This window comes from Cottoperca gobio, chromosome 12, assembly GCF_900634415.1.
Source record: "Cottoperca gobio chromosome 12, fCotGob3.1, whole genome shotgun sequence".
Taxonomy (NCBI): domain Eukaryota; kingdom Metazoa; phylum Chordata; class Actinopteri; order Perciformes; family Bovichtidae; genus Cottoperca; species Cottoperca gobio.
The window spans coordinates 3,077,119-3,102,612 of record NC_041366.1 but is presented as its reverse complement, the minus strand read 5'-3'; the positions used below and the strand labels follow the sequence as shown (position 1 = coordinate 3,102,612).

Here is a 25,494-nt window from a genome sequence, read left to right as displayed (position 1 = left end):
CCATCTAAATGGTTCCTATGTTTGCATTGCTGTTTAACTGGCCGAACCTGACATTCTGATCTGTTCTCTGTTTTCAACATGTTACGCCACATTGACCTCTGTCTCCTTCCTCAACAAAGGTTAAAGGTCACAGAATGGGATCCGATCCTTGTGCAACAATAAAAAATCACTGTTTAGTGTTGATAATGTGATACAGGTGCATGCACAAACACACACACACACACACACACACACACACACGTACACGAACATGCACACGCACACACACACACACACACACACGAACATGCACACACACGCACACACACACACGCACACACATGCACACGCACACAGAAACACACGCACACACACACACATGCACACGCACGCACACACACGCGCACACACACACGCACACATATGCACACGCACACACACACACATGCACACGCACACAGAAACACACGCACACACACACACATGCACACGCACGCACAATGACCCTTCTTCTCACTTGATTTATTACCTCAGTAAACAGTTTTTCCATCCTCTCGTGTTACTTCTGACTCTAAGAAAACAAGATGGCGACGGCTTAGAAAACCACCAACACCAAACTTGAGGCTTCAAAATGGTAGTCCATAAACCAATGGGTGATGTATCGGTAACTAAGTCCACTTCTGATATACAGTCCAGACTAAGGGAAACATTGACAAATTGTTGAAATCGCTGTCTCGATCCTCTCAGTTCCATCACAACACATCAGGGCGAGACTTGGCACAAAGCGGGATGGTAAAGAATAACACCTGATGTGAACTGACTACAGCTTGCAGAGAAGAGCTGGTATTTTATGAATTGCTATATTACTTTTGCCTTTCAATACTTACGGGATAGCAGCTTCAACAGGAAGTTGGTTGTTTTTGAATATTGCTTCAACACTGCTCCTCTTTACAATCTTCTTCTCATACACATCCCATATCATAAAAATGATTGTGATTGGCCTGACACGTCTCGGGCCAATGGAAATGAGTCAAAAGCGGAGAGGAACCAGACGCATCTGCCAGAGCCAAAAAAACATGAGCTCGCAGATTTGTCTGTTTCACACTGACTTTATGATTCAACAAACAGTCTTCAATTCACTTCCACTCAAAACAAGACATGAATCGCTTTTTCAAATTGATAATTTCATTCACTTTAATGACTAAATGATTAAATAAATACAGAGTAGATATATTTTCTTTCAAGTATTGGATGAATAAAACATATTTGTTTACAGCATATGTGGTTTAAGTATGTATTACCCTTCAAAGAGGGATTTCTACAGACATGTTGATATGGATGGAGCCAGCCTCATCATTCAAAATGCAAGAAATACATTCTGGAAAAATGTTTCCTGATACCGACTGATATTTTATATTACAAAAATAAAAGGTGACAAAAGAAGACAAAAATAAAATAAATGTACATCCTATCTTTGTTTGTAATGTCCTCAAGACAAAAAATAACATTATTACCAGCATTATTAAATTGTGAGTTTAACCTTCATGCAAACAATCTTTTTGCCAAATTCCTGAAAATGTCACATTTCAAGTCATAGATGTCTCGATTTGGATTGAAACTGTAGGAGACTAAAAACAACAACAAACAATGTAAAACACAGGCACAACTAATTCGGCTGCAGATTACAAAATTATCCCAGTTTCTTACGTTTTTGTTTCTTACACATTGCAGCAAAAATGTACAAACATGAAAAAATAAAACACATGTCAAATATGATAATGATGATTCCTCTGAGCCTCTTAATACAAGTCATCATAATAATGATAATTATAATCACATTTGTGAAGAGCTGTGTCTTTAACTACCAGACCACTTGCCTCTGTAAAGTTTGAACTGTATTCATATGTTTGTTTGAGGAGAATGCCCATATGCCCAGATTACAATGTGTGGATATTACAGGATATGATGGAGGTTATGTAGCAGAAACATCATCAACATATATTCATCACTGAGCATTTCAAATCATTAATATTATTTACCTAGAAACCACATACTTGATGGATGTGAAAAACATTCATACCGCAAAATGCACACAAGTGCGACTCAATAGGGTAGAAAGAAAACCCAACCAAAACCTTGACCTTACTGTAGCTGGAATAGAATGGTAGATGATTGCATTTATACAGCGCGTTTCTAGTCTTTGTGACCAAACACTTTAAAACACCCATTCTCACACACACTGATACACTGGTGGCAGAGGTTGCCATAGTGCCACCTGCATCGTCAGGAGTGATACACGTTCACAGGCACACAACGTTGGCCATGCCATCGGGAGCAATGTGGGATTCAGTGTCTTGCCCAAGGACACTTCTTCATGACCACTCTTCCTCCTGCGCCACAGCTGCAAAGCTTAACCCAATCCCAAAATAACCTTTGTTGTTTGATAAAAAACGTAGCATTGTACTCACTACTTGGCTGTTGTATGATATGACACAAATCATTTGTTGTTAATATGTACAAATTGGAATTCATGACCGTGAGAATATGTTACCTTTTTGTTTTATGTAATTACCAAATATTTTTTTTGTGTCACGTTGTCTCATGCTGGTCATAGAATAGGCCTACAAAGTGAGAAATATTTTCTTGCTTATATTTGTTACTAAACATCTCATACTCACATTTGTCATGAATCTGGTTATTGTTATTCTTGAAAGATGAAAGCTGTGTGCTTCAGTATGGGGCAAACACCTATAGTCCCTTTGGCGTACAATCATCTTAAATTTAAATTCAAGCCCGAGTATCCCTAAGAATAGGTTCCCTAGGTTCATATTGATCGAATTTGCAAAGCATAGTTTATGTCCAGTGCCAATGTTAAGAACCAATGCAAGAAGTAGCGTGTCCTTTATGTGGCGAGGTGGAAAGTAAGGGTGCGGAGGTCAGGGTGATGAATCGGGTTTAGCACATCCAACATTTGTAAAGGAGACCAGAGTTGCCTACTCTTTATCCTTGGCCCTTGTAGTAACCTCCACCCTGGAGCTTATGTTTTCGGTTTGGTTTGTTTGTTTGTCAACTGGCTGTCAGCACAATTCCGGAAAACAATACTGGACCCGAATCTTTGTTAAACTTGGTGGAAGGGTGTAGCATGGGCCAAGAAAGAACCCATTCAATTTTGGAGTGAATCTGAATCACGTGGCGGATACACGCATTATCTTTCACTTATGGAAACGGCCGAGTGCCATTCTAGATGATTATGATCATGTAATCATATGGAGCAATTTAAAGATTAGATTAGTGTCAAAAATAAAATTAAGATTATACATATTTTTTTGTGCTACCTGAGTCTCAAAAGATAAGATTTTAGGGTTTGTGTCCACTGGTATGTTTTCCACTTGTTATCAAAGCAAATGGATGGATTGCATCTCCCAGCGCTTCAGGTTCAAATCTTTTCAAACTCTCTGGATTCCTTAACTAATGTCCTCCAGCAGCAACAAATGTAAAACATAAAAAACTGTCTGTTAAAGGTGCCAACTGGCTTAAGTGGCAATTCATTAAACTATGGGACTATGAAGCTATATTCTAACATATATCACCAATTATCTAAAGCACACAAAAATGGATAGAAAAAAGAAAGAAATGACCACAACATAGAAGAAAGAAATGGCAGCATACTGGCTGAAAGTGAATCTTCCTGATACGTTGCATAGTACTGGGTACACAACTAGCTAGTTAACATTAGTCATCGTTACAAAGTAGGCTTGTCACTTTTAAAATAAAATGACAACTAACATGTCATTTGCTCAATTATACTGTATTTCACAAACACACAAAGCCTAATCATAATCAACATCGTGGAATTACCGTTCGCTCGTGGCGCCTACGCTGTCTTAATGAGTGACAAGCCAACAGTGACTCCTCAGATTTGTTGGCGTGGTAATGTTACCATATGTACAGTAACGTTTTACAAAGTCAACAAACAGTCCTACCTTTAACCACAGTTTTGACATGTACAGTGTTGAATCCAACATCGCTCTCTGTGCTTCTCCTTGTCTGGTAAAGATCTCTCGTGGACACACAACCTGACTCAGTCTTATCTACAGATAATGTTGTGCTAGTTGTTGCTCTGGTAAAGTGTTAAACTGGACCAGATGTTAAATAGAGTCGACTCTGATACTTTATACATTCATTTACTTTTGTGCTATGCCATAGAAGACATTTTGCTGAAACCTCAGACACTTCTTAGTTTTAATTGGCAGAGGGACATAGTTTATGACTTGCTGGTGAATATAGTGGAGCATTTAGCAGCTAAAGAGCCAGATATCTCCCTCAGGAGATGGCTGGGACCATAAACAGAACTAAAAGACAGAGAACATTGGAGTTACATTGATGACAATGTTGCTCTGTGTCAGCTGGATGTGTAATTAGCAAGCTTGTTTACACTCTTGTAAAAAACTTCATAAGGTGATAATATGTTAATATTTTCATCTTGTTCTGCTTACACAAATATTCGGGAAATGTAGCTTTCAGAATAAATGTGTTGAAATCTGGATGACGAATCAAATATATTTATAAACATGTTACTAAATGAATCATTTGTAAAACAGTTCTACGAGACTGTTCCTGTCAGGTCCAAATGTTTTGACATCCAACAGTGAAGGTCACACAATCATGTGACATGTTGTCTTTTTTACGGGGGGAGTCATGTACTGAAATCAAAGTAGTGACACGATTAAGCTTTATTTTAAAGATGCCAATAACACTGTTCTTCTTTTTCACGCTAGACAAAGTGTCTAATGCTGGATGCATAAGAATGTTTAGGTAACACTGTAGTCGAACTATGAGTAACTATATTGCTGTCTTACCGTGCATTCAGACCGGACTTGGGCAAGTGGAAGATATATCGGCTCTGTGCGATTGGCTGAGTACATCGGCAATGATTATTTTGTCCGATATTTGTCATTTTATTTTGCTAATTTAAGTTTAGGTTTTGGCAAATGTTTTGCTTTATTTAGTTTGCATGAAGAGTTTTTTATGATTCGTTAACAAGGCAATTAAACTAGTCTTAGTTCAGTTAAAGGGAGAAACTTAAATTCAGAAGGTGTACGGTTGTATTTTTCTGTTTAATAAGAATAATATATAATGTGAACTGTGAATATAATTCTTCACAGTTTATTTTGTTTATTTATTAATAGACTAAAAAAGCAAAGAGAGCTTGTGGAGCGTAACAAACTCGCCGTTCAAACACGTCTCCCAGCTGTTGGGCTGACGTTGGCTGGTTGAAAATGTTTAATATATAGCCCAGCCCTAGTTCAGACTAAAAGCATCACTACGTTAAAACAATTCAAGGGCCTGTGAGCTCGCGTGTTGCTTCAGATAACACTGACACAATGAAATATGATCCAGAAGTCCAGTTTGAGTTACTGATTCATGAGTTTGAATGCTTACAGACGCCAAATCACTGCACAGCGGTTTATAACACTATAAGACAGGATTCTACAACTCTCAAAGGTTATCATGATCACTAACATTTTCTCTACTATTGAACGAGCAATGCAGGCTTTCACATATCTGATTAGCCTGCACAGTGTGTTGCTGCATGACACCACGTTGAATTGCAGCAAATATTGAGCCATGTCCAATTTGTTCTGCCATGGCCTCCTGCGTCAGGACCCAAAGTGCATCAACACAGTGGTCTCATAGAAATGAAGGAGGAATCTGCCCTCTTTAACCTAGTGTGAATGTCTGGCTGATTTGTAGCGTTAGTGATGAGTGGTAGAAACACCAGGAAGCAATTCTAGGTTGTGAGATGATTCTGCTGAAAAAAATGCTGCCAAAAAGTCCAGCTGCAGCCATCTTTTCAAAAGGTGCAGTCCTCTACCTCTTTAGATTCTTGAGCAATAGGGAATGAATAGACCCATTGTCTCTTGAGCTGTTGCAGTTTGTACAAACGGTTTGTCCAACAGGGCTTTTGGGCTACAAACTGTTCAGTAACCCATTGCACCAACTCAGCCTCAGAGCCAAGATTTAGATTTTGGCAAAACCATATGAATCCTTCCCTTGTCTTCATGTCATTTGGACAGCTCTGGCCCGTGGATGTGTTGGAGAGGAGTTTGAAGGAGCGCTGTACCTGCTGCAGTTTTAGTCCTAAGCACAGTGGGAGAGGGAGAGCTTCAGCAGTCCCTCCAAATGCATCTTGTAGAGGAGTTTGAACTCTGCGGGCAGCTGATGGGACTCCTGCCATTTGGTGGTGAACTTGGTGCCCTTCTTGTCGTAGTAGTGGTACGGCAGCTCCTTTCCCGTGTTGGGGTCCCAGCCGAAGGGCCAGAAGCCGTACAGGTGGATCTGGTCGCACATGGAGGAGGCCAGCGTGTACATTAGAATGCCGGTACTCAGGCGCTTTGGCGACAGATGCTTGGTTTTCCAGTAACTGTTGAGCACAAGTGAGGAGAACAATTATACATTAAAATAACCTTTTTTTATTATAGTGTAAGTCATGTAAATGGATTAAACACCTGAATTCAATCCTGAATAGAACAATAGCCTAATCAGTTCTTATATTAATGATTTGGATAATAACTTTTGGATTTATATGTAAAAATAAAAATAAAAAAGGCAATTTTTTAAATATTTAAATATTTAAAGGCCTTTTACCTCAACTGAAGAGAAGCAGTTCTTTGTCTAAAACACACTATTTTCTGATCTGCTTCGGTTTTTATTTGTTTTTATTTGATGCAGTTTTCTGTTAACACAAACTCAAAACTTCCTTCACGTTTCCGTGTGTTGATTAAGCCAGTATACTGTTCAGTCAGTACAACAGCAGCAGAGTCATGTCACCGCTGTTGATCACTATTAAGCTACCCTCTGAGAAACTCTTAAATCACCTGCAGGCACAAGTGTTCGTTGTTTCCCTGATACCTCAACAGAGATCGGTCAACAATCAAACTGAGAATGAAAACAGTTGGAATTAGTGCTGGAGAAATTTACATTTTGCCAAATGTCTCATGTGAGCCTTTACAGTACACGTTGTTCAGTTTATTTTTTGCCAAGTAATTATTTGGTTGTGTGAAAAAACAGATAACATTTATATTCACTTATTTCATTCACCAAAAATCTGACAATAAGATGTGAAAGCATTGGCCTCTGATGGTTAAATTATATAAAAAAAAGAATAATCCGACCACTGCTGCTGCTTTCATCAGGCAGTCCGGCTTTGCAGTGTCACAGAGGGGGAACTCTCCAAACCGCCCTCAACAAAACCATCTCCAGGAGTCCTTGAGGTGCTAAAAGCCGTCTGAGCTGCTTAAACGTGGTAATTCTTCCAGAGCAGGTAGGTTTAATGGGATTGGTGAAGATTAGGCTACTGTACGAGCAGCCTATTCTGCTGCTACAACACTAAGCACCAGTTAAATCCCTCTCCACACACACAGTTGCAGCTCTGTGCCATACCTTTCGCAAAATAGCTGTTTCTTTATAATCCGGCTTTGGAGCCTAAATCTCCTCTTTGCCACAGCTCAATACAATACAAGCACACAAACTACTACAAACAGGTAAGAGATACAAGGGGACAGTTTAAACGCAGATGGACATAGAAATAGAGTGAGAGATATAGGTGGACAGAAAAACAGGTCCAATTTTACCCAGAAAAAAACATGTAACGTGTGTGCCATCAGTGTTGACCATCTTTACAATTTACAATATGTGCGGCCAAATTGTGTGCAAGTCCGCTTTAAAAAGCAGAAAATCCCTGAGAGGCACAGGAGTCAGAGTAAAACAAGGTCAACTATTACATTACAGGTCATTTAGCAGATGCTCTTATCCAGAGAGACCTACAGTGAACTAACTACAGGGACAGTCTCCCTGCAGCAACTCAGGGTTAAGTACCTTGCTCAGGGGCAAAATGGTGGCAGCCCTGGTGTTGAACACACAACCTTCTGGTGTTCTGTTTGGAAGCCGTACCACTACCATCATTCCATCACCACCACCCTCTACCAACTATCCACCCTGACCGCGGACCAAATGTCACAGCTCTATATTTTTAGGCTGAATACACAATATATTTCTCTGTGTTTTCTACAAGGTGTGCTAAATGTTCAGTTGTAAGTCAAAGCATGTGAGATGTCACAAGCACTTTAACATCAAACTATATAATTCTAAACAGTATTATCTGATCCTATATCTCGTTTGGATTGGAAAAATCTTTGCCAATGAACAGACAGCCATTACGTTTGGCAAAAATCACCAAGTAGTAATTAAACAAAGATTTTTGGAATCAGGGTTGGGCTTGTAGATCTACATTTGATTGGTTTCCACTTCACCAGCTTCCATTGAATATGAGTTGTAGCCTGTTGCTTTGTCGCTCATGTTAACATGACATTGGTTGACAAGCCTGCTAGCCGAATGAGGATCGTGCTCATTACTACCAGGTATAAAAGCAAAGGCTCATGTTAAAATGACATTACCCAGGTACAGATTACAGGTGTTGTTAATATAGTGCAGTGTTACTGTTACCTGTTGATATACTGCATGATGTTTCCAGGCCAGGCCAACTTCACCTTAAGCTGACCTCGATGTTCCACGAAGAAATCAACCAGCGTCCTTGTCACTGTGGCTGACGTGTGGAAGAAAAACGCCGGGATCCACAGGATTGCGTCATCAAGCTTCTTCAGGCTCAGGAAGAAGTTGTTCCTGTCCTGCACAGTCAATAGATTGTTGTAGTATTTCTCCAGGATACTGGGGTTAAAGGTCGTCATGTTGGTCCGCCGCCCAACGTCCTTCTTAAAGATCTCGGTCGGTGCAAAGTTGCAGCGGAACACATAGTCAAACTTCTCAATCTGGGCACCACAGTGCGAGCCGGTTAGGATGCCGCTGTTGCCGACCACGGCACAGACATTGTATTGCTTGTTGAGGATCGGCGAGACCTCAGGAAGGAGCGAGCGGAAGTTCTCACCGATGGAGAAGACGTACTTGTGGCTGGAGTAGTCGTAGTGCATCAGTTGTCCGATCCGGACTGAGTTTGTTGTCAGTGAGAAGTTGTGGGGGATGTCAATGTATTGAGATATCTCCTTTCTGCAAAGACACAAAAGACAGTTTTGTTCATAAGTATCCACATGTCAGTCTATGTTTACAAAAAGGGGTGACCTCAGGGGTGAGCGATATGACCTCCAAATAGCAATGAAAATTAGAATATTTGACATATATTTACCATTGTTTTGTTATTTAAAAAATGTTTCACTTCTGAAATAAAAGTGCTACATCATTTGTGATCTGATATACCACAAATATGCCAGTCAAACTGGGAAATACATTACACATTAAAGAATATACATCTTTTAAGAAATCCAAAGATGACATAACCTTTTATATCCTAACCAGAAAGAAAGATAGAGTTTGAAAATACATATGGCATATGACAGAGATACACTCATCAACATCGTAGAAGAAAGCGTGGTGATTGGATTTAAGTGGAGCAGACTTTGAGACGATCACCGGCCACGACATCTTCCGCCCACCAAGCCAGTGAGCCAGACCAAACACCACAAGGGCGGAGTGAAGAGAGCCGAGAGAGGAGCTAACCAAGGTAGGACCTAAGTTTATTTAACTACCCAATCACCTCCTGGCCGGTGGCCCGTCGCAGGCCAATTAGACTCAGACTAACTCAGCAACAGGACTGTGAGGCTCCATCGTGGCCTCCTGGAACCAGCTGAACTTGGCAGGCGGACCACAGGACAGAGTGGCAAACTCGACTGAGACGAGAGGAGGCGGGCTGTGTTCACATCAGTGATGCTTGGTGCTCAAATGTCAAAGGTGATGGACAATGTTTCCATGATGTCAAATTTTTTAATGTTTAAGATGTCGGCCATATTATCAGCCCAGATTATTATTCATTATTATTTTTTGTTCGTTTACATTCCTCTTCTTGAAAATTAAAAAATGGACTACTACAGCTGCCATGTTCACGTGTGTAACATAATGGCCTAGGCTACAACTGCATTTCCCTGTGTTGCATACCGCCCACCCCCAGGAAACATGTGATGAAACAGTAACAGAAAAGACTTGGACTTGCGCTTAAGGACATGAGACTGGATTTGAGACTTGCTCTGACAAGTCGAAAGGCTTGACTTGAAATATGACTTGGACTTGATTTGGAATTGCCCTCAAGGGCTGGTGACTTGACTTAAGAATGTCCTTGACAACACTCAGGATTTGACTTGGACTTGTCTCAGTTGTCTTAAGCCTTGACTTAGACTCCCATTCTGGGACTTCAGACTTAGACTTGCTTTGATAAGACTGGAGAAGTGACATTAACACATCAATTTGACTTATTTGCACTGACTTTAGACTTGGACTTGCCCTAAAGGACATGAGACTTAAAGTAAAACTTGCTATGACAGACTTTACTCAACTGACTTGAAATTTAACTTTGAATTGTTTCCAATTACTTTAATAGGCAGTGCTGAAGTTATTACAGCTGTTTGTGAAACAATCAGCTGATTGTGTCACATGAGTTTCAGAGGTTTGACTTTAAAAGTTAAACTTTCATGCACATTGTAAAAACATGTCTCAAAACTAAGAATTTAAATAGATTTCATGAGGAATTTGAAAGGGTTCGGATTGAAGCAGATTTGATGTTGGATTCAAATTGAATAAAACAGTGGTGCTGGTGCTCATTGCTGAAAGCAGGCTGAGCTTCAGGACAGCCAACAAAACTCACAGATATAGAGAGACTGTGTATAACCTACTTCAGCTGTATGAAAGCAGATCTGTTGTAGGTCCATTTAGAAGAGTTCTGCAGGTCCTCGCTGAGAGCGTTGGTCAGAGGAGTGAAAGCTGGATCCAGATACTTCAACGCCAGCTGGGAGCTACACAGACGAGGAGGAGAAAGAGGAAGAGGAGGAGATAGAGACAAGGAGGTTAACCCAGTCTTCCTGTATCAAGATGAGGTCGGCTTCATCCACTTGCACTTCAAAATGTTTTGAGGAGTTTGTAGAATGCAAAATATCCTCATTTACCTGCATTGCAAAGCATTATAGGATCATTTGTCTGACAAGGCAAGGAATACAAACAGCCAGGTTGTAAACAAGCCATCACCTTAGCCAGATTAATGAAACCACTTTATTTGAAGTTAAATGCAAAAAGATTTAGCAAATTTACTCCAAATCTGACTGATAAGATTGTACACTTTTTGTGTGTTATTTATTTTATTCATCCAATCAATCAAAGACAATCGCATGAAAAAACTTCTTTGGTTTGCAAAAAGCAACAGAAAAACAGATTTTATTACTACCTGCTTGCTTTTGTTTAAATATCTTGCACATACATTTAAAAAACCTTAAAACTTAAAGTGAGATCAGCTGACTGCTCGTGTTTCTTAATGTCGTTGTAGAACTGATTTCCAAAACTACAAAAATAAAGCTTCAGCTGTGCTCTGCAGAAAATGAATGATTACTGATATTTTGTCTTTTTCTTCACAAAGCTAAACTGCCTCCAAAATAAGCAGATTGAAATGTGCAAGTGTTTGAGCCATTCAGCAAAAATGTAAGGATTTGTTCGTTAAGGAAGCCAGCTGCAGTGAGAAACAGATTCAGACACTTTCATTTACACTATCAGCTCAGTGTAAACGCACACTTTCCTCACTCTAATCTAGAAGAAAATCAACCCAGTGCACTCTGGGAAAATGAGCAATATGGCCAAACTGTTGCCGAAATTCTGTTCATCTTAGCAAGTTATTTAATGATTCATTTGAGACTCATGTACTTCCTTCACTTTCAAGGTTTTAAAATGACATCCACATCTGAAATGATGCCTTCTTTACCGCATTTTAAAACATTTAAACTCCATGAGAAAATCAATGACTAAGTAAATTTGTACTCATATTAAGACTGAACATGATGTCAACGTACTTGATAAGATGAACATTTTTGCAGTGCATGAAGCCTCACCTCTTTCAATGCTGCCAGTGATTATATTAAAATTAACAGCGTATTCATTTAATTCGTAAGTGTTTCTATATGTCTTGTTTTTGCATGGAAACCTTGACATTTTTTATGTAATTGACTTTCTTGACTTTCTTGTCTTCCTTCTTAGTTCAGAACAGCCTTCAGTGCACATTTCCTGTAAAAGCAACAGTCTCTGTCTTACCCAGAGCCAGATGAGAAAATGGACATCTCTGTGCATCTGGTAAAGAGAACGGTTCAGGATATGTTTGGCAGAGTTTAGCACAAAGAGTGAAAGCAGAGGAAAACTGCTAGCATAGATACTTTTTTTAAATACACTTTTCAACAACTCCAAAGCTGTCGGATTTACTTGTATCTTGTTTTCCGAGCAGGTGTATAAACATTAATGATAAAATTAAACATTGGGGTTTTATCAGCAGTTAGCTAATTGTTGACCAACAACAGCTGAGACCAGTGACTGCGCACAACATCTCAAAAGTGCTGTCCTCATAGTGGAGTCACCAGGTTTTGAGGTCAGTCTGAAGTCCACTGTCAGCAAAACCCAGCCGACTATTGGTAAGTAGTAACTAGCTAACAAAGCAAAATATCAGAAAATCTAACATCAGTAAGTCAATTGTGTAGGTAACGTTGGCTGGTTTGTTATATAACCAGAAGACCGTCATGCGTAGTATGAGTCCTGGATGGACATCTCGCGGAACCTGGACACTTCAGTCACTCAGTGTTGTCGTTTGTTAATCACTGAAAACATTGGAAATACAAACTCGCTGGATGGTAGGAAATCTTCTTGCCAAATTTCAATAAGAGAAAAAGAATACATCAGCTGTAAAGTTACAAAAAACATTCCTACATGATTAGAATTTCATAAAAATCAATAAAAAAGCATGTAAGATTTTAAATGGCCAAGGACTTCTTCCTCACCTTCCTTCCTGGAGCACTGCTTTGTATCGGGGGTAATGGAAGAGATCATAGTTGAAGTAGCCTAATGTGTGTTGTTTTGTCACTTTAAGTCTGCCTGCTGTAAAGTAACACTAAGAAGATTGCCTAACACATGGGAGATTGTATTTTCATCATTATTTCTGATTATATATGTACCTATAAAGCAAGGAATCTCTGTCTGTGTGTGTATGTCCTCTGCATATCTCGAGAACCATTCATCCGCTCGACTTCACACTTTGCAGGTGTTTTATTGGACGTGCAATGGAGTACAGTGTCGAATTTGGTGCAAATTGGTTCGTAATCTCAGAAACCAAATTGAATTGTTACCCTAACCCTAACCCAAATGTGGACTTTTAACTTTTGAGAAATCATCACCAAATTTGGTAGACAACAAAAAGTCTGACTGTCTGTGTATTTATGTACATACTTTACATTACATGTAATTTAGCAGACACTCTTATCCAGAGCAACTCACAGTGAACTAACTACAGGGACAGTCTCCCTGGAGCAACTCAGGGTTAAGTACCTTGCTCAAGGGTACAATGGTGGCAGCCCTGGTATTGAACTCACAAACATCTGGTGTTGTTGTATTTGGAAGCCGTACCACTAGACCACTAGGCCATTATAGTATGTATGAATATCTTTCGGATATCGCAATAACTGTATATCCAATCGACTTCACGCGTGGCGGGTGTGTTGCTGACAACCCAAGGCCATGCAGTGTCGAAATTGAAGTCCAAGCGGCTACGCCTTGAATAGGCACTGCACTAGTTTTAGAAACTCCTGAGTATCTGAAATGTCCAGGTTCCATGAGTGTTAGTACCTGACGCACAGAGATGAAACCGATCTTCTCATCTGACTCTTGGAAAGACAGACAAAGAGGATTTTCCACAATAATGGGTCGTTGGTTTAAACAGAGAACTCTCTTCAACACTATTCTTCTGACTAATCATTAAAATGTCAAGGTTTCAGGTCAAGACACTGCTATGGCAGACACAACTGGTCAAATAGTATTTGCTAGTAAGTTTAAGTTTGGTTCATCTTGCATGAAAAACAAGGTTAGTGCCATTTATTGCATCAGGACAGTTTGAGGTTTGATCACAAAGCATTTTGAAGAAATCCAAAACCAAAAGCTTATGTGATCATTCAAACATTCTATAACTTATACTGTCCTGCATAGCAAACCCCACCTGTACACGTGTAAATACTGTTTGACCTGGATCTGATGGCAGTCAGACGTCCAGCAGCTTTATTTTGTTGTTCCGCCATCTTTGAAGCCAGTGAGGCTCAGCCAGAGAAGTGCAGCGCTGAATCAGGATCAGCATGAAATAGCTACTGATCAGAATTTGCCCAGAAGAAATACGTGGAAATACTAAAGATGAGCCCATTGCAGCTGGGAAAGGTCTCATTTTTTATTAAGATTTCTCAACTGGAGTTTTGTATTTATGTCGGACATTTCAAAATTGTCCGGGTTTCCAAAATATGATACATTATCTTACTGACATTATCTTTATACCTTGAATAAAATAATAATTGTTAATAATAAATGTTTTAAAGATAACTAAAACTATATTACTGCAATATATTAGAATAATGAGATTATATGACACTATTCTGATAAAATACTGGCTGAACTCCACAAATGAGATCTGAGAAAGATTTGGTGTGTTACTGTGTTGTGTATTCCTCTAAATTCTTTATTTCATGCTGTTTCAAATCCAACACCACACCACCCAAAAGGCTCCAGAGAAAATTTAGGGTCATAGACTTGTTTGATGCTAAAAGTCAGACCATGTGTGTATAGAACGATAGATATAGAGATAGAACGATGGATGGAAAGATTGATAGATAGATAGATAGATAGATAGATAGATAGATAGATAGATAGATAGATAGATAGATAGATAGATAGATAGATAGATAGATAGATAGATAGATAGATAGATAGATAGATAGATAGATAGATAGATAGATGGATGGATGGATGGATGGATGGATGGATGGATGGATGGATGGATGGATAGATAGATAGATGGATGGCTAGATGGCTAGATGGATGGATGGATGGATGGATGGATGTATGGATAGATGGATAGATGGATAGATGGATAGAGATAGAGAAACAGGTATCCAAGATCCAAGCTCCCAGGGAAAATGATAAATATTAAGATAAAGGAAAAGGAAAGACAGAGTACATCCTTGTGTGTTTTGAATAAAACGTCAGCACTCTGTATTCACCTCAGGACAGGTTTACGAGGCGGCCTCTCGCTGCAGGAGGAATATAAAACAAAAAAACTCACTCTTATCTTCATCATCACCAGTGACTTTAAAATTACATTTAATTGACAGAAAGGAATACCTAAAGTAGAATCTGTAAAGATATGGCATGCATAGGTAAAGTGTAATACAAACACTTATTCGCTATGATATTATTGTAACAATAAAACACTTATAATTGTGACATAATACAGCTTTAATGGAAATCATTGCAACTGCAGAAATTAAAAGACAAATGTTATCAATCGGGCACAGTACAGGACGTTTTTGGTCAAACTGGATAAGTGAATACATTTACAAAATGTATGTAATGTAAATACTGCAAAAATGTCTGAATGTATAAAAATATCCTCAAAAAGGTTTTGCAACAATAGGTCTGGATAGGCCACCTATCCAGTGAAATGTCTCAATAATAGCCAACGGTATTGGCACAAAATGTGTTACAGAACTTCCTGGTTGCCAGAGGATAAATCCTGAAGACTTTTGAGATCCTCTGACTTTATCTAGTGCCACAATCAGTTCCTCACAGAGCTGCTAGTGTGGCTGGGGACTCTTAGTCGTGTTCTCCTATTAAAGTTACAATACAGATAGCAGGAAGGGTATAAGACCTAATAGCAGCTTCATGTTTATGACTTTTTGGTATATCTAAATCATGTATAATTCATCTTTACCTCTGAGATATTTTAAACTATAGCGAAGCTAAATTCTTCAGTGTCATGTGGCAAGAACCTTTCTCTCCTGGATCTCAAATGAAAGCATTGCATGTGTGCTCTGTGCCTAGTTACAAAGAACGAGGGTTGCACTACCATGCACTGCGTCAACTTGGACGCTACATCGGACATAAACAAGGCTTCAATGTATTTTTGAAATGTGAATTTCATGGAAATCCGACCTTTAGAGTCCAGTAGAAATGTGGGCCTGATGGTGGCGCTACAGGACAGGTCACAGGGTCACCAAGTTCATTTGGAATATACTCTTTTTCATTGTCATCTGGCATGAAATTGTTTTTCAGAGGAAAGACCATGTGGACTAACACCCGCTCCATCGCCTGGCTGCACCACATACAGAGCAACACCAAAAATGTTCCTGTTCATGAAGTGTCATTCTACAGCAACACAGCAGGAAACTTATATAGATTTGAGTGTTTTCTCTTCAAAATGTTGCCCTCCTTTATATCTAACTCAATCTGATTGTCACCTTGACCTGTGGTGACGGCTAGCGAGGAGGAAAATGATTACAGGCGGGATAAAAAAAAAAATGCAGTTCTCATGCTGTAAATCAGATCCAAGGGCGGCTTGCTGGCCTCCAAAACCTTCATCAGAACGATGCTATTTAAGCATCACCCTGTGGACCTGACCGACATGCCGGTCAACAAAGATTTACAGAATGATTTCCATGGAGCTGTATGGCAGTGGCCCTATGGAAATCTTTCAAAAATATAAGAGATATTGGTGTCAACAGACTTCCTGTTTGGACTGGAATCAAATGCAGTTAAAGATGCAGTAAACCCAGATGTAAACACACCTCACAAATACACACAATGAATCTGACCATCTAAACTAGTTATGGCGGTGGTCATACACAGCCTCATTAACAATAAAACACTAATTGAGAGCTGAAGCTCGGCCCTCACTTAACTCGCCTCTGTCTTAGTAGCTTCTGCTCCCCAATGTATTTTCTCATAGAGGTTTTCCTTCTTCAGTGTTTCTGAAAAGTTGCACCATGTTCCTGAGGTATTTGCTGAGGTATAACACTGCGTTCCAATTCCACTATAATCTTATTTTAATTTCCTTTGTACTTCACCAATTTTTGAAACAGAGTTGTGAGGATCACCTTGGTAACCAGCCAGTTACAATACATGCCACTTAACCACAACATTGGCATTTGTTCCATGTCATACCTCCCTGTTTCTGTCTACCTCTCAACTGCCAAGCTGTCAAATTAAAAAAAGGCGAAAATGAGAAAGAAATGGAGTTGTGAAGTGGAAGGAACTGTTTGCTATTTTGGGCGCCCCAACTAAAAGTCCATACATGTTTTCATACACAATGTTACAATAGAATAACAACTGTTTTTGAAAATATCGCATTCTCTCATACAAAGTTATGTTATGTATTAAGTTAAAGTATAAATCCTGTGGACATAAAAACGTTGTTGGAGAAGTAAACTACAACTCCCAAAGTGCACTGCAATAAACATCCAATTACAAATGAGCTTAAAAATGTCTTGTATGCACAGCTAACGGTGGGCAAAAGCTAAAGATTGTATTGTTGAGAAGACTAATAATATAAACTGCAGCTGAGATTCATTTACTTTCAGATTCTGGGTTGATTTTGGATGAATTCTGCAACTATGGTGTCGGGTTTATTCCCAGCTGAACAACAAAGCTTTTTGAATTTGCTACCGCCTCTGATTGGCTTCTGATTAGAGTTCTGTGTTTCTATGTTAAATAACATTTAAGATATCGTGAAAAGAAAAATGAAAAACACTTCCAGAACCAGCAGAACCTCAAACTTCACAACTTTTCAATGACAAATGACCTACAAAAAAAGAATTGATATACTTCTTTATATATATATATATTTAATTCTTAATACATGCTTCAGAGATATTTCTGGAGCTGTTGAACCACAATTCACATTCTCTTCACTAAAGTTTTGCAGCTGGATTCTGACTTTTTGAAGGAAGCTGTCAATTCATTGATTATTAGCGTTCATTTTCCTTAAGTGCAAAGTGAACCAAACATTTATTTAAAACATATTAGAGACAAAACGTTATGCTATTTAAAGCTATTTTCATGCTATTTAAAAATGTACATAATGCTGAATTTTCTATGTGAGCTACTGCCTTTATTTCTTCACATTAGACACTTGACCATTACCTTTCTGACTGTATGCAGTAGATAGTGTGGGTGGTTCATGTAGGACGGTTTGCTTTTTCAGTATAAAATAAGTTCTATCAAATTGAAATGTCTATTCCTTAAATCCTTTTTTAACAAAGTACTAAGTATTGGAAACATGGCAGTAAATGGACTTCAGGAGAGACAGAAGAGCTGTGAGGGAACGAGCAGATCTATTTCACAGCTATAGGATTAAGTGACAGATGCCCTGCTTCCCTTCAGGCTGATACACACTCACAGTGACTAAGAGAAGAAGAAAAAGAACATGTACTACTTGTAGATTAGTTTATCAGCTGTCTCCTCCTTTAAAGGCAGATCAAATAAGCATTATCTCCCACATTGACATGAGAGATAGGTGTAGTGTGCCTGATTATACTTAACATTTATCATAAAATGTATTACCGTTGCTGTCTGTTAGAAAACATAAACCTGAACTGATTATACTGAGACATTTAATGAAAATGCTTTGCAGAGGCAGCAGCAGTAACAGAAAGTGTTTCATTCCACAATCAGGAGAGCAGGTAAAATCATTATATCCTCCCCAATCTTCACCTTATGTGATGATGTTTTAATCATAAAGATAATTCAGGCAGTTGCTTTATACATTATCCTACACGTAACCATAGCAGCTAGTAGTAGTGATACCAACCGCTATAGCAGTAACAACAACAATAGTTTTACTGTAGTGAACAAGTAATAGGAGTAAGAATTCTAATAGTAATAATAGTGACATAGTAGGCAAGTAAAGAGTGGGAACATAGTAGAATAGTAGCAGCAATGCTAGGAGTAGATTAGTAGTAGTATGTAGGCCTAAAGGGAGCAGCACCAGTAATGGTAAGAGAAGTAGTCGTGTTTCTACTATTTTAACATTAGTAGTCGTAGTAAAATTAGTTTTTATGTCACATGATGGCATATGTTTGAGATCTATCATGTATGTGTAGGGAGCTGGAGCTGGAAGGCAATTAGGGACTGGAAGCATCATGCCATCACTGTGAGGTTATCAGATACTTCACTGGCACTGCGGCCAGCTGCTGTTTCACAAAGAAATAGTTGAAATTGAAATTGAGTTGCAAGATATTAATTAGTGAGCTTTAGAAGTGTTTTTGATGTTTAGACAAAATCAGGCTTGCTGTTTCCCCCTGCTTCCAGTCTTTATGCTAAGCTAGGCTAACCACACCCTGACTTCAGTGGCGTACTTAAAACACCAACATGAGAGTGGTATTGATCTTCTATTCTAACTCTAGGCAAGAAAGCAAATAAGTGTATTTCCCAAAATGTCAAACTATTACATTAATGTTTTTCGAAAATGATGTTAGCCTCTGACTCTAAAAAATGTTTTTAGTATTTTGTCCACCAGATGTTGGAACCTGGCTGGAGGGATTTGTATCTATTAGTGAGGTCGCCCGCTGGTGTTGGGTGATAAGGGTCTCATTTATCCAGTTGTATGCACACTTCTTTACTCTCACACTGTTTATGCAGAAGTGTATTAAATAGTAAGGTTGTAGTGAAAACGCATGTGTTTGGGAAGTGCACGAGTTGTGTCAGACTTTGTGAATGAATGTCTTGATGTAGTTTTGCTGCTGCGGCCTCCGTTCACTTCATCAAGAATTTGTTTGGCTTTTAGATTCTTCTTCACCGTTGAGTCATGCTACAAAAACAACATTTTCTTCAAGCTTTCAATGTTGGAGAGTAATTGATATCAAAATGGTCATTTGAGGGTGAATTATTCCTTTAATGTTTACTTTTTAAAAGCCATAACCACGACCTCTGCCTAACCTCACCCATACTGTAACGTAGTATATATTGTTGAAATAAACCATTTTTTAAACATTAGAATTGGACGTTAAAGTTATTAATCTGGACTTTTGCAAAATTATCTAATATCAGCATTCTGTATGGCAATATGGTTGCCCAAATATAGAAACACACTTTTGTCTTGAATATAATTGTATGCTGTAGAATTACAATGTTCCTTTATTGGAACTGTGGGGCCTAGCACAAACCATAAAAACATCCCCAGACCAAAAAGTCAATTGAGGGTGTCCGCATAATTTTGGCCCTTTGGTGTATAAATGAAAAGAATGAACATTTTAATACAGTATGGTTTGAGAAAGTAAAAACCTATTCTTACAGTGATTAACCAAACCATAGAGAATGATAAATAGGCCTAATGTATGAAAGCTCAGCACAGCCTGTGAGCTGTCAGGCCTCAGACAGCAGAGGCCTTCATCTGTGTCTGATCTGAGCTACATAAGCTACAACATGTTTCAGTGGACATGTGTATCTATTTTTCCAGCACAAACTGAGAGATGAGTGTTCAGCTGGAAAACTGGAACAACAATAAGTAACATAACTTATGAGACAATGTACAAATGTCACATTAGAAGGTACACACTGTATCAACTCTAGGTCACATGCAACTGTTTTTTTTTACCCTGTCAGCATGCATACACCTGAAATAACTAAATATAAAATCCAAACACTCAGCTGATCTGATGCAAACCAACAGTCAGCATATAGCCTACAGCTCTACTGCCAGGCCTGTACTCACCGAAACCCCGCATGGAACATAGACATCCTGGATCCTCCATTCGGTCCGTATCTGGGGGTGCTGAGCAGAAAGTCTTTCTTGATGGACACGTAGCTGATGAGCGACAGGATGAGCAGCGCCACGCTGAACATCACGAGCCCCAGCGCGCTGGCGATCCGCACCATCCTGTCTCTCTGTGGACAGCAGCCCCCCCGGACCAGAGGATCAGTGACCGGCCAGGACAAGGAGACAGTAAGCACCCAGGCGCACCGCATCAGCGGCAGAACGAGGGCTAAGACGCGAAGACGACGCGCGCTTCACGTAGATTTCAGAGTCCATGTGGGGAGGAGGAGCAGATGCGGTGGCGCGGTAGCGGCGACGCATGGGCGGCGAACAAGAACGCAGAAACGCAAAAGGCCGGACAGGCTGCCAAGGACGCGCAAACCGCGGATGTGTTGACGGCTACAGAGTCTACAGAGCCAATATGTGAAGATCGAAAGGCTGCAGCCGATTTCATAACTTAAATATGAGGCAAGAATGTTGCGACGCGTGTGCGGAAGAAACGACGCAGGAAGAACGAATGTGACGCATTGACAGTCCGTGCATCGCAGGAAGGAGAGCAGAGGAGGGAGGAGGGAGTCTTGGAGGTTTTCCTGCAAGCATCCAGGTTCAGTTTACAGCCGGCATCATAACCTCAGGGCGGTGAAATAATGCAGCGAAACGCAGCGTTCTGTAGGGAAGAAATTGTGCCGACCGACGGATGCTGCTTCCTCTCTTCCTCTCTTCCTCTGCATCCTCGGCGTGTCTCTCCTCCTTTCGCCGGTAGTCTAATTAATTAAAACGACGTGTCGCTTTAAGGAGACGCAGCTCTGGTATCGCGGTAATCAGATAAACAGCAGCAGCAGCATCCGAGGCGGAGCTCAGCTCTGCGTCTTGATGGAGGCAGAGACGCAGCTCGTGAGGAGACACGCCGCTCTGGCTACAATATTAATCACTAGGGCTATGTAGCCAAAAGGGATGACTAAGCATCACGTGCAATTTTCACTTTGTTTTGCAAAACATTTGAACATTTAATTAAATTATTGTCTAAGACATATTTAATTATTACACAGATGTATCATGAGGAACGTATCAAGTTGTCATGCTGGCAGCTCTGTGTGATTTGTGTAATGATCAATCCCAATACTTTTCTTGGCAAGACAGACAATGTGAGCTGGCTGAGGTTAGGCAGGGTTACCTGGCCAATCCTAGCGCTTGAATGCTACGCAGGGAGGGCCCTGCCAAGAAAAGCAATGGGATCCATAATTAATGTGTGTGGTATGCACAGCAATGTACCTGCAATGCCCACAATGCTAATGTGAACATGTTGAGGATAAGCAAGTGTAATGTTTGTCATGTTCACCCATAGTTTAGTGTTTTGGTCAAGTCAGGTCAAAGACTGTCCCTCTCTAAAACAAATGCCCAAAAATGGCATCCGCACCATGTGATTCTGATATATTCAACTAAAGAGATATTGATGTGAAGTGTATAAGTGCCTACGTAAACATACGTCTGTATATAAAATGTCACCCAATTATGTCACGGACAGGGTTTATACACAAGCAGCAAGTAACAGACGGGTTGGATTCTGAGATCACAATCTCATGCTTGCAGTTACAAACACCTCGACTAATGAACCAACAGTATTCCGCCCCACATATGCCAGCAGATGCACTGTATACATTTCCGAAGGTGTAGCTATAGCACCACAAACCCCTCCCTGGTGCCGCTTATGAAAGTAATTATGATTCTGTTACCGAGGTGTTGAGCGATGAAATCCACAGATTTCAGAAGCAGCATACTTTCAGGGCTCCTCGATAGTTCACCTGGCACAGCGGGAGCCCCATGTACTTACCACAGCCGCCCTTTGCTGCATGTCATCCCCTCTCTCCCTCCCCATTTCCTGCAGAGAGAGTCTGCAGCGTTCCTATTCAATAAAGGGAAAGGAGCCAAAAAACAACACAAAAAAATAAGTAGCATACTTTTAGCTAGTGACGCTGACTTACAAAGTCAATGCAGCTCGTTCAGACAGTGACAAGCGGTTGTTTCAGAACCATGGACAGCACTGTTTGTTGTGTGTTCTTTTTTTGACAAGAACACATAAAGAAAAAAGCAAGGAAGTAAGGAGAGGAAAGGGTTTGGAAATCAGTTATACTAAGTAAACAAGATGAGGAAAGAAAAGGAGTCAGGATTGGACATGTGAGTGCAACAGATAGACGAGAAGTAAAATGATACTGAGAGGAGCGAGGGAGAGAGGAGATGAGGAGAGATCCAGGATGAAGATATCAGCTTCAGAAAGATAAAACAGGCCGTCGGGATTTCTTTTTGTTTTAGAGCGCAGATGACTCTGTAATGACTCTTCATCCCTCTTGGTCCTGAAGTGTCACCAGCTGTCACTATTTAACACTCTGTCAACAGGAAATTATGTAAAGAAATGGACCAGTACTCTGCGTATCAAGCATGTAATCCAGTAATGCAGATCGTTTCAGTGTGAAGGTTTAAAATATCTACCACTGAGATTTCTGCCTCCACCTGTACAGTGAGGAAGAATGCATTTTTAATTTGAGCTGCTCAAAGCATTGAAAAAATAGATTTGAAAAAAGTGTCCCTGTTATTTTGAATTTTTCACAGACATGACTTCAGGAGAGAGTACAGGGTGGTATGATATGGTACAACGGTATATGGGAGTTTAAACCAAGGCTGCTTGGTAACATTGAGACTGAGGAGAGTTTCTTACTTCTCATCACTTTACTTAATTTCACTATACTTTACTTACTTTATTTCAGTGCATTGCACTTCACTTTCCTTCACTTGAGTGCACTGCATGTCACTCATTCCATCGAATTGTACTTCACTTCAGTTTACTCAGTGGCGGGCCGTGCATTTCCCACCTAGGCCTTCAGTGATGTCCTACACAGTCCTACCTGAATTATTCCACCTCTTAACACCATCACCCTAACAACAGAGTTATATTAATATTTACGAAACATTTACTTGTAAATAGTAGGCATTCCCAGCAGTACAATGTGCAGTGCCTCTCGGAGGCTGTGAGCCAGGGTACCGCTCGTAGTTAGTGATTTGAAAGTGGCGGACAAACCCTTTTCCCAGCTGTGATAGGCTCGCTAGCGTTGGGGTTGGCCGTTCTTTTCTCACGATGTCTATCTTTTCTTGAAAAGTTCGTCTTGAAAATGGCGTTGTAATTATATCTGCGACCAAATCGATCTCTTGTCCTCCTTCAGCCATTGTGGGTTGAAAAAACAGCTTGTAGGAATCTACACAAATTAGCTCGTTCAAGTTTGCTAGCTCAGCGTAGCTCTACCTCTCAATAGTGCGTATCCAATCAAAAGACGTGGACGTGCTGACGTTATCGTACGCCTTCTAGCTCACCTCCTTTCACTGCATTTCACTTCACTTCACTGTACTTTACTTCAATTCACTTTTCACAAAATTCTGTATTGCACATCACTTGTATTAAACAAAGTAACATTTACTTCACTTCAATTCATTGTCTCTTCAAGATAAATCGATATATTTCGATATTATATCGACAATTTTTACCGTTTTTATCTGTCTCTAAAACACACTTAATGAAACTGGGATCACTTGATCTTCATCATTAGCACAGTAGAAGTCTTCTCTTTCAAATGCTTTAACACTTTTTCATTGTTTTTCATGGCTGAAAGAAATGACTTGCATTATTATGAATCTCTAATGCACCGGTGTGAATCTCCAACTCTTCATTCAGCATCAGTCCTTATCCTTGTTTAAAAGACGCCACCTCTGTGTTCTCAGTATTTCTGAGTTTTGGTGAAATTCTTTATTGGTTCTTTGGTGAAGAGAGACGCAGAACACAAACTGTACCTTAATGAATGTCCCCCTTTCTTTAGTCTCGTTCCTTACTGCAGGTCTTCCATGTCCACAACAGTTCATGGGCACAGAAGGAGCTGCACAGAAGAGTATAGTAAAGTGAATGAAAATGTGTCTTATTATATATACCAAACTTTTGACTGGTACTGTATATTTCTATTACAGTATTTCCAACACAACACCTGAAAAAAGTGTAAAAAGTGCAGACGCAGAGTGCAGTTTGTTATCTCTACTAAAATCATCTTTAGAGAAAATAATATAATTCATGCTGTGATATGCTTGCTTGGCACATTATAAATATGTAAAGTATCGACAGATGGCGAAGGCATAAAGCACAAATCAAGGTTAGACTGGATTATATTGATTTCTGTTTGTCTTTTGTATTCTGTTGTAATGATTGATTGAAAGAATATATTCATTTGAGTTGTGTTGTTTGAAGGAAATATTTGATTTGGTTGTATGTTTGTTGAGTGTACAGAGAAAACAGCAACTTTCAGTTAAGGCCTGCGTATGAACTGTTTAGAAAATGTAACTTCTGAATGAACAAATGTGTTCAAGCAAAATAGAAACACTGTCAATGAACAACTCTCCAAATCAGAAAATGTACCAGCATGAGGTACAATATCTTTTGGTTCTATAGTTTTCCAGTAATAATGCACCTGCTGCTCAAACACTGTTCCTCGACTGTCTTACTCACACTCACAATATTTTACAACCTCCACTTATTCCGAAGCCTTACATTAGTGTACCTCCACTGTATGTGTGTCTGCAGTGTTTTTGGGGCAGAGCGAGAAGACAGACTGAAAGTAGGGTAGAGCTTCACCACTGCCCCAGTTACATAAAGATGATTTATTATTGTATCCTCTTTTTCATCTGGAGATATACTTTAATATTAACAGCCTTATAATGTAATACATGATAATAAATAGCAGGAGGCAAGTAATCTTACTTTTTATAATCTAAAAATGTATTTTGTTGATAATACTTATGTACTTTCACTTTGACATATTTGAATGCAG

The 25,494-nt window shown here is 39.6% G+C and overlaps 1 protein-coding gene across 3 annotated transcripts; it reads right to left on the bottom strand.

The window, feature by feature from the left end:
* Window positions 1-1,146: 1,146 nt before the first annotated feature.
* On the bottom strand, window positions 1,147-24,552 carry st8sia3 (ST8 alpha-N-acetyl-neuraminide alpha-2,8-sialyltransferase 3). Of its 3 annotated transcripts, XM_029444481.1 has the most exons (7): window positions 24,470-24,552; window positions 22,464-22,535; window positions 20,591-20,763; window positions 15,105-15,134; window positions 10,716-10,835; window positions 8,485-9,042; window positions 1,147-6,403 (listed from the first exon to the last, which is right to left on the bottom strand). In XM_029444481.1, exons 1-7 carry the CDS (start codon window positions 24,536-24,538, stop codon window positions 6,121-6,123), a joined length of 1,305 nt encoding a protein of 434 aa, XP_029300341.1. In that variant the 5' UTR covers window positions 24,539-24,552; the 3' UTR covers window positions 1,147-6,120. The 3 variants fall into 3 exon arrangements, with proteins under 3 accessions (XP_029300341.1, XP_029300342.1, XP_029300343.1); XM_029444482.1 differs by lacking the exon at window positions 15,105-15,134; XM_029444483.1 differs by lacking the exons at window positions 22,464-22,535; window positions 24,470-24,552 and having other exon boundaries at window positions 20,591-21,522.
* Between the last annotated feature and the right edge of the window lie 942 nt (window positions 24,553-25,494).

Excerpts from the sequence above, each read along its gene's own strand:
- st8sia3 (XM_029444481.1), bottom strand. The coding sequence starts at position 24,538 with ATGAACTGTTGTGGACATGGAAGACCTGCAGTAAGGAACGAGACTAAA. Across the intron at positions 15,135-20,590 it reads ATGTTCCATGCGGGGTTTCG|CGAGAGGCCGCCTCGTAAAC; the intron begins GTGAGTACAGGC and ends TTCCTCCTGCAG. Across the intron at positions 10,836-15,104 it reads CCTCGTAAACCTGTCCTGAG|CTCCCAGCTGGCGTTGAAGT; the intron begins GTGAATACAGAG and ends TCGTCTGTGTAG.